Source organism: Nymphalis io, chromosome 3, assembly GCF_905147045.1.
Source record: "Nymphalis io chromosome 3, ilAglIoxx1.1, whole genome shotgun sequence".
NCBI lineage: Eukaryota > Metazoa > Arthropoda > Insecta > Lepidoptera > Nymphalidae > Nymphalis > Nymphalis io.
The window spans coordinates 1,164,857-1,182,596 of NC_065890.1; the positions used below are offsets into that span (position 1 = coordinate 1,164,857).

General features: G+C 32.7%; 2 protein-coding genes across 2 annotated transcripts; one reads left to right on the forward strand and one right to left on the reverse strand.

Moving 5' to 3' along the window:
- The first annotated feature begins 48 nt into the window (after positions 1–48).
- On the forward strand, positions 49–8,761 carry LOC126780990 (homeobox protein 2-like). The gene is made up of 12 exons (XM_050505723.1): positions 49–347; positions 525–822; positions 1,052–1,126; positions 1,797–1,914; positions 2,156–2,209; positions 2,589–2,648; positions 3,037–3,097; positions 3,327–3,437; positions 3,641–3,738; positions 3,813–4,103; positions 4,441–4,860; positions 5,450–8,761. The coding sequence occupies exons 1-12, from the start codon at positions 195–197 to the stop codon at positions 5,463–5,465; spliced, it is 1,755 nt and encodes a 584-aa protein (XP_050361680.1). The 5' UTR covers positions 49–194; the 3' UTR covers positions 5,466–8,761.
- A 788-nt stretch (positions 8,762–9,549) lies between these two features.
- On the reverse strand, positions 9,550–15,756 carry LOC126781002 (succinate--hydroxymethylglutarate CoA-transferase-like). Its single transcript, XM_050505745.1, is given in 6 exon segments — positions 9,550–11,552; positions 12,079–12,221; positions 12,718–12,885; positions 13,999–14,783; positions 14,893–15,070; positions 15,308–15,756. Coding segments are annotated over 6 exon segments (1,698 nt in total). The 5' UTR covers positions 15,645–15,756; the 3' UTR covers positions 9,550–11,465.
- Between the last annotated feature and the right edge of the window lie 1,984 nt (positions 15,757–17,740).

A 17,740-nucleotide genomic window follows, 5' to 3' on the forward strand; every position in this document is an offset into this window, starting at 1 on the left:
GTTGTTTGTGCTTGTGTCACTGAAATCAAATCAAGTGTTGTCTAGCTGTCAAATTATCATTTTGTTTAAAACTGAATATTGCGATTAAATGGTGCTTGTAAAAAGTTTCTAATTAAGTTACACATTATAATTGCGATCAAACAATAATTACACTAAGACACGCTTAAATAGTAGTATTTTAAAGTACTGCAGCGATGGCGGACATGGAAAATGAGTTAAAAGATCTTCGAGAAAAAAATAATGAATTAGTACAGAAAATTCAGTATTGGAAAATGACGGCCGCCCAAAGGGAGAATGAGAAATTGGAGCTTATGAAAGAAATAAACGAACTAAGGCTTAAACTTAGTGTGAGTTACCTACTTTGCATTATCTTACCATTTTTAATTATGTCATGAATACGTTCTGTTATACTGTTCATATTAAAATATTAATGTTATGTTTTTTAAAATGTTGTACTTTCTATCAGTATATTCTCATTTTACTTTTAAAAATATTTTAATACTCATCATTTTAATTTTTTCCAGAGATTACGTAGCGGTGGTGCGGCTCATGCTCGTAAGCTTGATGCTGCACTACAAACTGCAAGTGAAGAAGCACTATCACATCTCGTACAGGCATCAAGTGCAGTTGCTCGCACATTAGAGCTGGCCAAAACATATATGCAAGACAGGCAGGAATTAGACTCAGCTTTGCCTAGATGGAGTAGTTTAAGCAACACTCCATCAACAGATAAAGTGAATAGAGTACCACCCATGTTGATTGGTGGACGATTAATGCAGCCAGTTGTTTCATTAAGTAGGACACTACAGTCCAATAATTCCAGTATGTTTAAACAAAATTTCAATCTATATATTCATATTTATTAAAATATATTTAAAAAAAAAATTGTGCTGAATAATAATAATATAAGTTCTTTTCAGAATACAAACTCTTTTAATTGTTAAAGTATGAATTTAAAGAGAACTGTATTATCTGCTACTTTAAGTAAAGAGTATTATTGCTTCAAATTAGCTTTACTCAAAGTAATTAAATTTTATATTATCTGTTGCAGGATCAGTTAATAGAAGTCCAAATCAACAGAATCGCAGTGTTTCAGAAAGGGCAGTGCCCATGCATATGTTACAAGGTACCCATTAAGCTTTTAGGTGTTTTTTTGCTACAGCTATTTATAAATTCAACCAAGACACAATAACTTATTTCTAGATCAAGCTTTAAGCAGGAAATCTAAAGTAAGAATAAATGTATAATAAATCAACAATGAGTGAGTAACCAGTATTTCATAAACATAAGAATAATTACATAACATTAATCGTTAAAATCTTATAAAATTATACACATGTATCTTATAATTACCAGATATGTAATAATTGGTCAGAAATAAGCAGTTTCATAGCACAAGTGTTAAGAAATAACTAGGAATAATTATATACCTACTACCCTACTGGTGGTCGGGCTTTATGCTACTGGTGGTCGGGCTTTATGCTACTGGTGGTAGGGCTTTGTGCAAGCTCGTCTGGGTAGGTACCACCCACTCATCAGATATTCTACCGCAAAACAGCAATACTTGATATTTTTGTGTTCCGGTTTGAAGGGTGTGTGAGCCAGTGTAATTACAGGCACAAGGGTCATAAAATCTTAGTTCCCAAGGTCTGTGGCTTTTAAGCGATGGTTGACATTTGTTACAGTGCCAATGTCTAAGGGGGTTTGGTAACCACTTACCATTAGGTGGCCCATATGCTTGTCCGCCTTACTATTCTATAAAAAATATATATATATATATAATAAATAAATTACAGATGTATATATACCATTGACAAGAATAGATGCAGGCGAATTACCTGCCAATAATGTGGACACAGACATGGAGGTGAACCACGCTGATGACAGCACCGAGGATCTGGCATTAGATGGCAAGTAAAGTAATTATATGTTAATCTCCATTGGTGATCGTAAACAAAACTGTGGTGGAATAACGCTATACAACAAACTTCTTTGTGTTTAATTATAAACGAAAGGCAAACATGCCACTTGATGTGGCTTTGTATTCGCTCTTGTAAACGATAATTTAGGATTTCATTACATTGCTGTCAATGTTGCCAACAATAGTCCTCCTACTCGGCAAGCTTAAACAAATACTCCTTTTTTTTACAGATAGTGGCAATAGATTGGATGACTCTCAAAACTCAGATACAGATAACTTTGAAGAATCGTACGTACATTTTGTTATGTCAATTCAATCAACATTTACAGATTAATATATTATGACCAAAAACCTCCTTGCTTTGCTGTATACGGTTAAAATAATTGTACACAATATTTTACACAGCTAGCATTTCCCCTGTATTTATTTTGTTACTTACTAATAATATTCGGTTTATTAAAATAACTAGTTACCTATCAACGAACACTTATAATTTATTTAGAAGACGGGATATTCTGAAATAAAAGAAAAAAAATTATCATTTTATTTATATAAAAACAACATATCATTACTGTGGTTAACTCGTTTTGAGAACTATTACTTATTAAAAACTAAGTAACTATTAGTATTAGTAAAATATTTAGATATTTAATTTTTATTTTATTAGTCGTAGGTTAGATGCAGTTACAGAAGATATCGAGCCTGAAGATGAAGAACCTCCACAAAGGTAATAGAACAAACTTTATACACATCAAAAATAGGATTGATACTCAAACAATAACTAATCTCCATTCTCCAAAAAATCACATATAATTTACTTCTTTTTTTTTAGGTATACATAACTTATTTATACTCAGCTTTTGCAAGACAAGTTATTGCACATTAGTTTATTTCAAACCTTTTATGCCAAAGTTAATTTATTATTATTAATATTTAAAATTGGTGACCACCTATGGTAATTGAACACCACCATACACATTGGCATAGTAAGAAATATTAAATGTTATGCCACTTGTTCCTATCCTTGTTAAGGATACAAGCTGACTTGTATATGAATACAAAATGTAGAAGATAATGGTTTATATTTTGTTTAAGTTAAATATTTTCATCAACAGACCAAGAGCAGAGAACCCGTTAGAAGGTCCGAGCTGGCTTTTGGATGAACCTAGAACAAAGGTATTATATATAATTAGGTTCATATTAACATAATTATAATAGAAATACAAAATTCTTTAGTCAGCATTAAATACAAAAAAGTTAGTTAAGTTTTAACCATTTAATTGTCTGACATTCTACATACTAAGTAAATGATAGATAAATAAATTTATTAAGCTATTGCATAGCTATAACCATTACCCATTATAAATTCTCATTATAATTAAAAAAATTGTAACGAAATTTTCAGAGGAAGACAAGAAAATTAAAAACTCTTGAACCGGATTCGACCACGGAGTTCGAGGAGAACTTGGACAGCGCCCGGACTCCCGGACCCAGTCAGAGTTCCCGACAGACTGAGGTATACATTAAAATTTTTGGTCCTGTTAATATAAATATAATATAATAATAATTAAAAAATAAATGTTGCTCTTTCATTAATAATTTATAAAAGCAAACTTTTCATTTGAGCGGAGTCATTCAGACTAGAGCTGTTATTAAAATTGCAACAAGGAGTAAAGTACAAGAATCGATGGCTTATATATTGTATGGTGTTGTCGGCAGTTCTCCCCCACCGTGCGGCGCCGGCGCGCGTCCCCCCCGCCCGCCTCGCCGCGCACCCCGCGCTCGCCGCCCTACTCGCCGCGCCCGCGCCGTGCCAGGTACGCGCGTCGCCGCACACGTCACCGCCGCGACCCGCCCGTGAGTTTTGACTTGATAATTATTCCTGTTTCAGTAACAACGGTCGCATCCTCAAGGTGCTGGTCGCTAAGATGCGCCTCGACGAGGACTTCCGCGGCGACGGGGACGCCTCGCCGCCCAAGCGACCGAACCTCGACGCCACGTCTCCGCTGGCCACCGTCGTGACGCCGCGGGTTAACATTAAAGTTCCAGAAGTTTCTCCGAAACGACAGTCGCGTGACGGGTCGCCTCGGTTTCAAATAAGAGACGTGTCTCCGTCTAAGCGGCTGATGCGTTTTGATGCCCCGAGTCCGAACGGATCTACCGACTCGCGGGTTATAGTTTTGTGAGTATTTCCGAATTTCAAACGAAAACTTTGAATATTTATTCTCATTTATTCTTGACGAGCCGATCTTGGCGTGGTTGGTAGATACTTGCCTTTTCACGCCGAAGGTTGTGGGTTCGATTCCCACCCAGGACAAACAGTATGTATTTACAAAAGAAAAGTAGCATATGTAGTATATCAGTTGTCTGGTTTCCATAGCACAAGCTTTGTACAAACTTAATTTAAGATCAGATGGCCGTGTGTGAAAAATGTCCCAGGATTACATAAAGTTTTAGTTTTAAACTGAACTGACATAATATTCGCTGTGCAAAATTTGTAGACAAAGAAATACTTACAGAGAAACGCACAACGACTCACCGGAACCCTGTACTTCCGGTATAAATATGTCGAGAGTCATAAATCGAGTGAACAGCCTCGACAATCGCACAAATCGATCGAATAACAACATAAGCGACAATCACAGTGGTGACAATCAAATCCAACCCAACGATAACGATCGTGACACTCGGAGGAATCACAGCAGTGCCGACAATCGTAGCAGTAGAGCAACAAATCAAAGTCGTGAAAATAATATAGACAATAATCGAAGCAGTCGACCGAATAATCATAGTCGTGATAATAACAATCACAACAGTTTAGACGATCGTGGCAGTCGGGATAGTCGCGACAGTGACAGCAGTGGGGGTGAGCTGGTGAGTGAGTGTCGCACGAGGAGACCAAGGAAGGCGGTTGTATATAAGGAGAAACCATTGAACAGGTTTGTTTTAATGTAGTATTTATTTTGTGCTATATAGAAAATTTAAGGTAAAAATTATCGAATATCACCAAAACCACATGCTTAATCTCAAGCTCAGCTGTGAAGGAAAATACTGCGAGGAAACATGTATGTCAAGTGAAATTCCATCACATAACTTCCAAAACTTGTCTATGCTCATTATTAAAAACTTATTATGTTGGTACGTAATCCGGGTGTTCCCCTTACACACAGAACATAGCGACTTATACAATGTGTGTGTATTTGTTGATACTTCCATTAAAGTAATCTGAAACCTTCCCTGTGTGACCTGTGTAGACTTTGTTTAAGCTCAGATAGGTAAGACCCATTCATTTATTATCCATAATGACTATTAATAGCAGTATACTAATATTTAAAATAATATGTATAAGTGATGCAAAATACTCACCGCCAGGAGGCCAATTTGATTTGGCTTCATTTTATAAATATTTAAAAACTATTTGCCATAAATGTCCAAAATTGTTTGTAAAATCCATTTATTATTTGATTTGATAAAATTTTAACTATCTCACTAATTCGAAAATTAACATCTTTTAAATTTTTGTTTCAGAAAATTGCGTAGGTGATTAGTATTTTTTTATATTAAACGATTTTTAGTAAAATATTGTGCAGTTTAAATTATTTATCTTCGAGATTAACACGTGTGTTAACAATTGTTATAAAAAACAATATTTTTTACAAATAAATAGAATGTTATGTTTAAAAAAGTATAATTAGTAACGTTATTTATTAACACTGGTCACTGGAGTAGAACGAGTCTAAGAAATGACTTTTGACAGCTGTCAGACATGTCGATCGAAAATTCGAATCATATTCGTTTCTTTTATGCGAATATCGATTATTGCTTTTCGCTTTTGCCCACCCAAAAATGTTATGTTAATTTCTCTTGCACTGTTTAAACATATGACTGAACTTATATTACCAGTAATCAAATAATAAAAATGATTTAATAGTTTATTTTACATAAGTTTGAGTACAGAATGATGAAAACTGAAAAATCTGAACCGTAAAAAGGTTTCTTAGAATTGTTGTTCTGTGTTATATTGAAGAATAGTTGAAAACATTTAGTATATTTTAATATGTATTTCGTTGTTTGTTTTTGTACGAAATGTAAACAGAAATAAAACTCAAGTCACACGTACACAACACAAATGTGTAAGCTTTTGCGTCAAAACCTTTTTTCTTTCTTTGTACTGAGTAATGCAGTATATACAGATATATCACGAGATATAAATCCTACTATTTTGCTTAACACTAAGATCCTATATCCTATTTAAGATGAAAACATCACTGGGTCAACCTTAAACTAATTTCTTTTAACATTTCGTACAAAAACAAAATTATATTAAAATAAACTATTATAATTATTGTGTTTTTTAACCAATTTTCAAGTGTAAACAGTTTTCGCTATGAAATAATTTATTGAATCTATGGTTAGCGACTTACTATAGGATATTTATATTATTAGCATGTTATAAGTTTGAGATGATAACTCTATACGTTACTTAGGAAGCTTTGTGACGTTATTAGTTTAATATTGATGTCCCAAAAGAAAATAATGGCCTACAAATGGCACGCCATAGGCAATATCGTTCAATAAGATTTAAAAAAAAATCTGACATATTTTGTTCTTGTTTATTTTAGTCGCATTTTTATTGTTGTTTGTTCAATAAAATAGCATTTTATTATTCAAGTTGTAATGTATTCAAGGAATAGAAAAATAATTGAATTCGTTCGATCTCTATGAAGATTTATAATTGACGACGTTGAACTTGTGTACTTTAAAAAATCTAATTGTATTTTTTTCTACGCCATTCCTTTTTTATTATCTGTTCCAAATGTTGATATGACTTTTCGAAACTGCGTTAAGGCTGTGACTGTGTTTCTTAAAAGAAAAACAATCAGTTGAATAAATACCAAATATACTTTTTAGGCATCATGTAAATAAAAAAATGGATATAATAGTACGTAAAGTATAAAAAATGTATTTATTTTAATGTTTTAGTAACTTAAGAGCAAGGACTAAGCTAAATTAAATAAAAAAAGTTAATTATGTAATGATACTAATGCTTCAGTTAGCTCATGTGTGTGTATTTTTCGAAGGACGATTAATTTTTTACTATTAGCACTCATTTTGGTCGTGCCATAAATGATTGTAATGCAAAAATAAACTTCGATAGTGTAGCGGACTGTACTTAGAAACCTCAGTTGACGTCATACGGCTCTCTACTCTAAAAGGTGACCCAATCAGCATGTGGAACGAATAATATTAGTATTTTTAATTTGCTCAATGTTTTGCACTAGATTAAAAATTATTATGTATTGAACCATGTTTTATTAGTAACTTAAATATTAATTAATTTAGTATTTAGCAATTTTTAGTATGTTAGCATGTTCATGAAAAAAACTAATACGATGTTAAGTAAAGTATTTCTGAAAGACTGCATCGACCAAATAATGTGGACCTGTTTTATGAAGGTTTTACAGTAAGTATAAGGGTCCAATTTTATTGGCATAATCGTCGAGTTTTCATTTTAAACACACAATTCTCTTGTATTGATATTGTGTACACTAAATATAATATTTTTTTTCACGTTGAAAGTAAGGCCAAGGTATGCAAATAGAATACGGCCCAAAAACAATGTATTTTTTCTTTATACTTATTAAATATAAGATTTTTTTTTAAATTTTGTAACAATTCATAATGTTTGTCTTTGAGATTAATAGACAATTTTCTCGAAGTGTTAAAATATTTAAATGATTAAGGATGTACTCAAGATTTGCTTCAGGTGTGGGAGCGGAACCAGGGAAAGTAAATTAAAGTACTTGTGATATATATTTGTAGTACATCACTTGTGTCCTTAAAGCATACATGGTGCCCCAAGACACACAATGGCCCTCTCCGCTACCACACCATGGCTACGCCCTTTGATAAAGACACATGCATTTAGTGCACACTTCAAAATTATTTTGTTTAAAAAGATTAATTTCTTAAAATAATATATTTTCCTATAATGTATATAAAGATTGTTCTGTAAAATACAAATTCTTAAACTGTTTTATAATATGAAGAACGATATATATGGTGTAATTAAAAAACCACTTTTATTTGCATATTTGATACATAATAACACAAATTAAATAACCAATATTATTATATATTTAATTTCTACTAAACGTAACCGAGTGTTGAGTAAAAATAATGTAAGTCACACTAATACTGTCAATGACATGGTTCTTGCCTGTCACAATATTATTTAAAACGCGCGAGCACGAGATAAAAGAATCTATATTAATGCATATATAAACATAAACTAAGCCGACGGCACACTTTGATATTTACGTTACAATCTCTACGAACTAATGATACAGCTACCTATATAAGGGTATCTGGCTAGAAATCCCTGGGCTTTTATCATATAATAAGTTTTTGTGTTAGTAAAAACCGATGCCCTGAGTGACCGTTAACCTACCTATTAGGTATGGCTACTGCTGTGCTACATATGGAGAAACGTGAAGAGTAACATAGACAAGTGGTAGCCTGCACCAAGCAGTTGCATAAGTGTGGATGATAATGATGAACGTTTACCATACCAATGCTGTGTATAAAGACAGTCTGCTATTTTTTTAAATTCTATGCTTATTTAATTCTGCAATAGCACGCACTGATTGTTTTGCCAAAGTTGATGAGGAGGAGAAATCGTATATGGTCAATTTTTCAATAGTTTCAACCAATTTAACGTTGAAATGATAAATATTATATCGACTCTTTACTAGTTTAATTATTGTAATCGAAGTGTAGTGCGGCGGAATCGTGGACGACTCGTAGCATTGTTGTTTGTAAGTTGAATGTTGTATGAGTTAGACTGTTTAATAAAAATACATTTTTAAGGTAATTATGTTTTTTTTATCCTTTTTCATTATGTGCAAGATGGGATAGGGATGGAAAGAAGGATGATAAACGATAATATAATATATTTATATATATTTAAACTTTCGCTAGACGCGTTCAAGGTAACAATGACGTCGCTGTGTCCTGTCGCTTGTAAAAAATAAAAGCTAACATGCGTTAACAAGTTAATACTCAGTCACACCTTTTCTTTGTTTTTATAAAGCAAACTGGCAATAAGTTTCGAATATACGATAAATAATAACACATAGTTAAATAGCGTTTCCGCTACTTATATTGATATCTCCTGAAAGTGTTTATGACGACCTAAAGAAATATGTAAATAAAATGACAATTTATTTGACAGCAAAAGTGTTCAAAGCTTTTGTTAAAGTCAATTACTATTTGAGCAATAAACACTTATTTTTTTATACCAATCGTTCTTTTCGCACCCCTTTTTTAATTACAAAAGAAAATTACATCTCTTTTTTTTTTTAAATAAAATATGACAAGCAGCCAGCTTGCACGTACCCCGTATGTCATTCCAGGCCCATCCGTCATCGCCGTACGAAAACCTCCTTACTTTAGATCTTCGCAACTATCGCTTACGGCTCACCTCGACGTCGCGCGTAACACTTTTTTTATTTTTTTTGCGTTTCACTCAATTCGCTTTTGCGTTTATTTTGTAGCCAGAAAATTGACTTTTTAAAGTTACATACAGGTTCAGTCCATGATGGTGTGTAGAGGAAAAGAAACAGACGTTTTCTCATAATGTATTTATTTAATATTTGAACTTAAAAATAATTAAGTATGTTTAAAGACAAGGGACCGCAACCATCTACTCGATCGCGCAACTGCGACGCGGAACTATAAAACAGTTGCCACACTAGTGACACACGATAACGCTTTGCTGTATACATTATTTATAATCCCGCTTCGCGATCGTGTAGAATATTTAACATCTATGAATCATTAAGTTTAAAATTACCAATACAGTATAAGTAACATTATTAAACTGTTATATAAAGAGTTGCCATTTAAAAATTAGTATATATATATATATATATATATATATATATATATTTGTAAAATTTACAAAATATAGTCACATCATTATAAAGATTTTTTGAAAAGTAACGGTAATTTCGAGACAAATCGTCGTTATAACGCGGCACCAACGTAATCTACCAGGCCACTTTTAAAAGCTTGGTAGGACGTAATCATATTTCCTTGGGGCGCCGTCAAAATCAAATCGTAGAAAAAACTAAGTGCTTTCCATTCTTTCGAGCACGACCTGAGCTGACGTGCGATCTCATACTACATTTTCAGGATGGACGTCATTCGAATTCTAACTGGCTCGAATTTTAAGGCGGAGCCTTAATTCTCGCCCCCGCCCTTGGTGCGGTATAGGCAAGCAAATTGCCCGCGAGGCAGACTCGACACTTACACTGAAGTTTCAATAATAATAAATTACATTTCATAGTCACGAATAGGATTGCCTTTTGGGTATTTATTACAAAAAATTATTAATTAAAATTTAAAGACATTATTTTAGTTAGAATTATAGTACAATTAATCATAAAATATATATATATTAAAACAAAGGTATATTAACTAGTTTCAGTTCGACGTCAAAATCGACCGAAGGTCGGATACAATAAAAAAAAAAACTAATCCGTCGAATGATTATTGGCACACTTTCTAATCTACAGGTTTAAGATTAGAATGAATTTATTAACTTTAGCCTTTATCGTACGCCACGTTACTATTTATAAAGAAAATATCTCATTTCCATTACATACTTGTTATAAATTTTATTAACGATAATCTCTTCTGGATAATGATTTATTATTTATTTATTTTGAAAAGTATCATCTATAAGCCTGGGAGAAGTTACAGGATGCCTTAAGGATGTTGTGACTTAACACAAACTTTTAATATACAATAAACAAAAAAAGATAAAGATGGAATTCCGATAGGATTATTGCTAGGCCCTTTTTCGTCCTCATTTACATAAATGAGTTATAAATAAAATTGATTCGGAAGAATAAAATGCAATAGACGACAAAATATTATTAACCATAAGCAATATTACAACTGGCAACCCTATTGAACAAAAGAGATACTTAAATATTTCAGCGCGTTCACAAAATTTTTATTTGTTAATACGTAAAGTATATAGTCCTATTATCACGTACCCAAAAACGACCCTCACATCCTAGTGGGCTCAACTCTTAATGAAAAAAGCTTTTAAGTAAACTGCTTTAAGGATATTTATTAACAACTGAAATATTTTATATCTAAATTAAAGACTATTTGATTACAAATAATTGAAATTAAGTTTCATCAGAATATCAATTCCTTGAAATTTTCACAACCAAATAATACTTTTTAATCAACTCGGTTGCTGGTTCGTTACTATTTCAATGAGTTAACGAGATAAATGACTAAATGCATTATATATCATAATGGAATACTATGAACGTTAATGCCAGTTTCTGTCAAACTCACTTATATTTCTACTTTTTTATTATAAATGGCTGATATTATTTTTCCAATATTTATAAAGAATACATTAATTAACGTATTAACAATTTCTTGAATATAATAAATATATTTTTTTCATTGAATAACCGTTTATAATATAATAATATTTATTAGTATGTATGCATGGATTTTAGCCGTTTGTCGGGGGCCGGTCCGGCGGCGCGGGTGCTGGCTCGCTCTGCTGTAGCGTTATTGATGCTGTTTGCTCTACGGTCTCCTGAAAGTTAAACAAGTTACTTTAAAATACTTCAGCCACTTAATCCATATAATTGATAATTTTTTTTGTGTAATATATATCTGTATAATATTTTATACTTTCATTCAAATATATTATATAATTTATTAAGAATAAAAGTAAGTTAATGCAAAATTAACTTTAATTTTTGTAAGTTTTCAAATAATAATCAGGAAAACCTAGAATTAATTAATATTTTTTTTGTGAAGTTAGTTTTTTAATGTCTTAACTCAAACTAACTTGGTCATTGGTCATTGTGTAAGCCCGTTTGGCTTCGTACCATTCACTCATTACATATTCTATAGCAATACTTAATATTGTTGTGTTCCGATTGGAAGGCTGACTGAGCCACTGTGACAGGTACAAACATAAAATCTTAGTTCCCAAGGTTATTATAAATTTTAAAATTAGACATTATAAATTTTCAGCCTCGCTGTTGCCTTTAGTTATTTTGGGCTATAAATAGTAAATTAAAGTAATCTAATGATGGCCGTGTCATATCATATACCTGTATTTCTGTTGTTGTCACTGTTGCTGTGTGGTGCTTCTTGTGCTTGCGCTCGACGTGCCCAAAACAGTGCTCACATTCATCGTCGCTATCCTCCGAGTCGGACTCGCCGAAGCGATGAGGCTTCTCGTATATACAACAACCTACAAGCAAAGATCTAACGTAACTTTCTAGAACAGAAGGATTTGAAAACAATTGCCATCTACACATATATCATGTCTCAATAAAACACCGCGATAAACCGCTTACCATGGTATAGGATCCGAGTGTCATATTGCAAAAACAGCTCAAGGTATAATTATGAATAGAAAAATAATTGATGAACTTTGTGAAAGAGTTGTGTAAGGAACTGAGTATATGACTGAAGATAAGAGCTAGGGAACAGAAAAGCGCACTGTATTCTGGTTCTCAGCTCCGGTTTTTTTTATCACAAACGGTGGTCGTTATTGTAATGGCCTTTATTAATAAATAAAGGTATTTTTGTTAGCACTGTCTTAAAATGTTATAGAGCAGAGTCAGCTAATGGTAAATTATTTTTAGAAGACGATGGTTTATAAAATATACATGGAATGTTGATGAAAATATTGAATAATGCATAATGGCTATATTCTTGTAATTAGGATACAGTTAATAACTTACATTTAGATTTCTTCTTGTTCATATTTTCGTTATCTACGGTGTCCTCAGTCCAGACAACCTTCTTCCGCTGTTGATTCCGCGTCGGCCGGAGCGTGATCACCGCCACGCGCTCCACGGACTCCTGGGTCCCGAATAAAGAAACATGATTAACTATGCATTAATATGTATGTACTATATACAGTAATGTTTCACTGTCTCCTGTCTTAAGTGATTAGTTTTTTTGTTTTTTTAAGCCCGAAGTCCTAGATTCAAATCCCAAGTCGAACCAATGATAACCTACTGGTTCCATCTGCCAAGAAATTCAATAACATTCGGAGTTGGTAGTTTTACTCTCGTGCCTTAAAAACCATCGCCGCCTGAGTTCTCTCCGTGCGTGTCGAATTGATGTGACACATTGACACATCAACAACGTACTCTCGTACACACACTTGTGAACTATAATATATCCAGCACAGCACAGTTGGATTTTCCGCGTTGAGAATAACTGTTGTAGGTGTTATCGCAAATCAAACATAGACAATATAACTTTTAAAGCAGTTGATCTTAATCTTAAGTTGAAGAAGTTCTCTATGTCACACAAGCTCTACTATTGATTATCATATTATATATTGGTTAATATATTGTCTCCATCTATGTTATATACACATTAAACAAATGTGTCAAGTTTTAAGTTACGTCATTTATACGCAGAACCAGCAGTATTTCGAATAATACACTGTTGAGTGTTTTATATACTAATGACTTGGCAACTTTTTTTTTTTTAATTTACACAATACATAATATAGTATTTTTTTTTTTTTTTGTTAAGGATTTTCCTAAGACTAAAGTAAATATTCTACTGTCGGGCAAATGACTCCTCTTTTTATTAATAGTACTAAAGATGAGCTTTTATATTGCAAGAAAAGAATAAATCAATGAAGAAGAATTACAAACACAAATATGGCCCAGAAGACTGCTTCTTCTGCATCTTGACTCAACCATTAGTATCAATTAGGTAAAATAAACAACAAAAATTAAACGTTAATAAATCATTTAATGACAACGATGATTATGTAACATTTATATAAACAATACATTCACAAAACACCTACACAACTGTCAGAAAAATATAATCAAAAGATACGGCTGTTTATAAAAATAAAACCTATTTATTTTTCCGATAAAAACGTTTATCTACAGATAAATTAAGAGAAACTCATCTTTTTATGTTTGTATATAGAGATAAAAATATCAGTAAGTATTTATTTAACAATATATGTATATTTTCCATTTAAGTTTCATAAGTTTATTGGACAACCTTGTTTCCAAACAATTCTTCAATTTTCGTGCTATCATACCCCAAGAAATTAGTCAGAACATCTCTTGTATGCTGACCCAAAGTGGGTGGTGCCGTTCTTGCGAAATTCCCCCCTTCTGAGTATAAAGTTGGGGGTCCGACCATTTTGATGGTTCCCGCAACGTTATGCGGCAATTCTTTGACTAAACCAATATCTTTGACGTGTTCATCGCTAAAAACGTCGCCCATATTGTTAACGGGACCGTTCGGAAACGAGGCATTTTTGAAAATCGACGACCATTCTTTCTTTGTCTTAGTAACAATTATCTCGCTGATAATCTCTACGATTTCGTCACGATGTTTGACTCTTGACGCGTTGTCTTTGAAACGCTCATCGGAGATTAAATCTTGTCTGTTGATTAATTTGCAAAAATCAATGAATTGTGCATTAGATCCTGTACCGATAACTATGAAACCGTCTTTAGTTTTGAAGGCTTGGTAGGGGACAAGGTTGGCATGTGCTGTGCCCCATCTCTGCCCTTCAATACCACAGTTCAAGTAAATATTAGCGATGTTGATCATGCTTGATATTTGAGTGGATAAAAGATCACAATCAATTTTTTGACCTCGACCAGTCTTGTCCCTATAGTACAAGGCGGTCATGATTGCCCCAAACGCGTGAAGTCCTGTCGTTACATCAGTAATAGCAACTCCTGGCTTCACTGGATTGCCATTCTTTTCTCCGGTAGCATTTAACATACCCCCCATAGCGGATATAACAACATCATAGCTGAAATAAATCACAAAAGTAACTATGTATTTAAATAAAAATAATTAAAAAAAAAATTAAATGTATTAATGTATATGTATATTCAGATTCTAATAGAAAAATTTATTACCCCGGTTTACTTGCATAAGGTCCAACAGGACCGAACCCTGTGATTGCGCAGTATATTAACTTTGGATTAATTCCACTTAGCTTTTCGTAGCCAACACCGAGCTTATCTAGTTTTCCAGGAAGAAAATTTTCCACAACTATATCACATTTCCTGGCTAGATCATACACAACCTGCTTACCTGAAAGTCATTATGGATACAAAACTGGACATTTTTAAATAATTTAATTCTACATATAATCAGTGCAATGAAGATAAAGGTTTAATATAAAACTAAGTCTGATATAACAAATTCATGACTTTAATATTTAAATATATGATGCTATAAAATAAAATAAACATAAAGACAAATAATACAATACAATCAATATGGGTTACATTATGTTCTTATATATTTAGAATAAAAAGTATCACTTACCTTCCATAGTTTTTAAATCAATGCAAATACTTTTTTTATTCCTATTTATAGCCATAAAGTAATATGAATCCTTAGAACCTTCAACAAAAGGGGGACCCCATTTTCTAGCCTCATCACCATCTAGGCTTTCAACTTTAATAATATTCGCGCCTAAATCACCTAGGGTCATAGTGCAAAAAGGTCCCGCAACGACTCTAGTTAAATCTAGGACATTAATATCGCTAAGTAATCCATCGCACTTTGTTGAATATTTAGCGGTTAAAATACATTGCTTAGGTGTTAATAAAAATTTCGAAACATTAATACACTTAAAGATAACTCTTTCTACAACTCTCATCGTAAAACAATGTTTAATAACACGTTCGTTACCGACGACAGCAAGTTCTATTATCTCAGCGTAATATGTCTTATGTTGTATAAATAAACCAAATAATGGTGATAACGTTGTATTTTCTTATTGTATACCTCCTGTGTCTGTGGCGGCACCGTCGTCACCGCGGTACTGGTCGTAGCCATGTCTTCGATTCGTAAAGTTCTCTGTCGGTCGCCCATCAAACAGCACTTATTTTATTAAATACTATCACATTATACACCTAATGAGATAAAGAACGGTGTCGGTCTCAGTAATTTATGACGTAATTCAGTTAAGTGTTATCATAAACAGCCCTATTAGCAATTATATATGAAAATTCCTTCGAGGTGAAGAATTTGTCTAGCAAATAAATGTCATTATCGACTGACGTCAAGTTGACAGTGACAGTATTATATACAGAATTACAGATATAGGTATAAAATGTTAGAAACGAAAATATGAAAATAAGTCGAAATATTTGTGTACCTTGCTAATAAACAATAGATTTATAAATTACTGCGAATCTCTCTAATCAGAAACAAATAAAATTATAATATAATATACTTTTTAACAGTCCATAAATACTTATAAATCTTTTATTTATTGGCACTTATTATATAACATTTTAAATAAAAATGTAAAACCTCAAATCTTGTTATAGATATTGAGATATTTGTCTTCATGATTCAAACTTTTTTTTTGGAAACTAATAAATTGTTGACATAGATTCGTTCGTAAACCTATTGTAGGAACAACTTAAAATTAAATGTTTATACATAATGCTAATAACGTAACAACACAACAACTACGTCAGGATTTTACTATCAGAAAATAAGTATAAAAATTGTGCATAATTTGTTTATTGTAGTAATAATTTCTATATGAATCATATTTTATCAACCGGGGCCTAGATTGTAGTTAATATTATCCATCTGGTTACACCACTGTATCTAGTGTACGCGATTCAAAAATATGAAATTTTTAATAAGTTATGCCATCTATTGGTACCGGGTTGTAACAGACTCACTTAAACGAAGAGTATGAATATAAACGTATCATAGGTATAATCATTAAGAAAATAAGGTCAAGTATTCCAATTGCAATGTTGCTATGAAATTACAAGTACCACATAGGCGCCCAGCTGTTGTGACGTATAATAACTACTCCCACTGATATTCATCTCGGTGATTTATTTACATATACCTTATTGTAACTATAATACCTTATTGTAACTATAATTTTGTTAATGACCATATTATTAAATTACGTTGTAAACTATAATTTATTAATTCGTAAACTGACTTCCGGTTATTTTTGTATAAAATGGGTAGGACGCGCCAAAGGAGGGCATTCGTTTTTAAATCATACCTGGAACATCGTTACGCTATTTGAGTATTTGTAATTGAGTGTATTAATTATTGGACTGTTTTTCATTAACTCAATCATCCCACAAAAAACCCACAAGTGTTAACATCTATTCTCATAAATATTGTATGGCAGTTTATTTTAATTCAAAGTAGTGGTTACATAATAATTATGACTATGCATCATGTATTATGGTTTGTTTTAACATTAATAACAGTACTTACATATGATATATTGACTCCAGCGATAGTCTACTTGTAGCTTAAACGGCTATGCATCAGGATACCAGCATGGTACCAGCGTAATAATCGGCATTCTTGGTAGCGCGAGAGCAGATGGTCTCCTTCTGTGAAAACGTTATGTTACAGAAGGAGGCCGCGGAGCAAGAGTGGCGGACTCACAGTTGAGGCCTCATAGTTAATACTATGTAAGCAATCCCGTGGCGCCCCTTAGAAGACACTGAGGTATTTCTGCTTTTAAAAAAAGTAATATATAGTATAGTAGTAGAAAGAATGTCTTTGTTGTAGGTATTAAACAGTTCGTATTTCAATCGTAAAATGTCGAATACGAAATTACGGTGATTTTGATGTTCAGTATCTTCTAATACGAGCCATGGCCAGTGGTTGGAAGGTAAGAATCTTAACCGATGATTCAGAGTTCAAACTCGGGCAAGCACCACTGAATTTTCACGTGCTTAAATTGTATTTATAATTCAT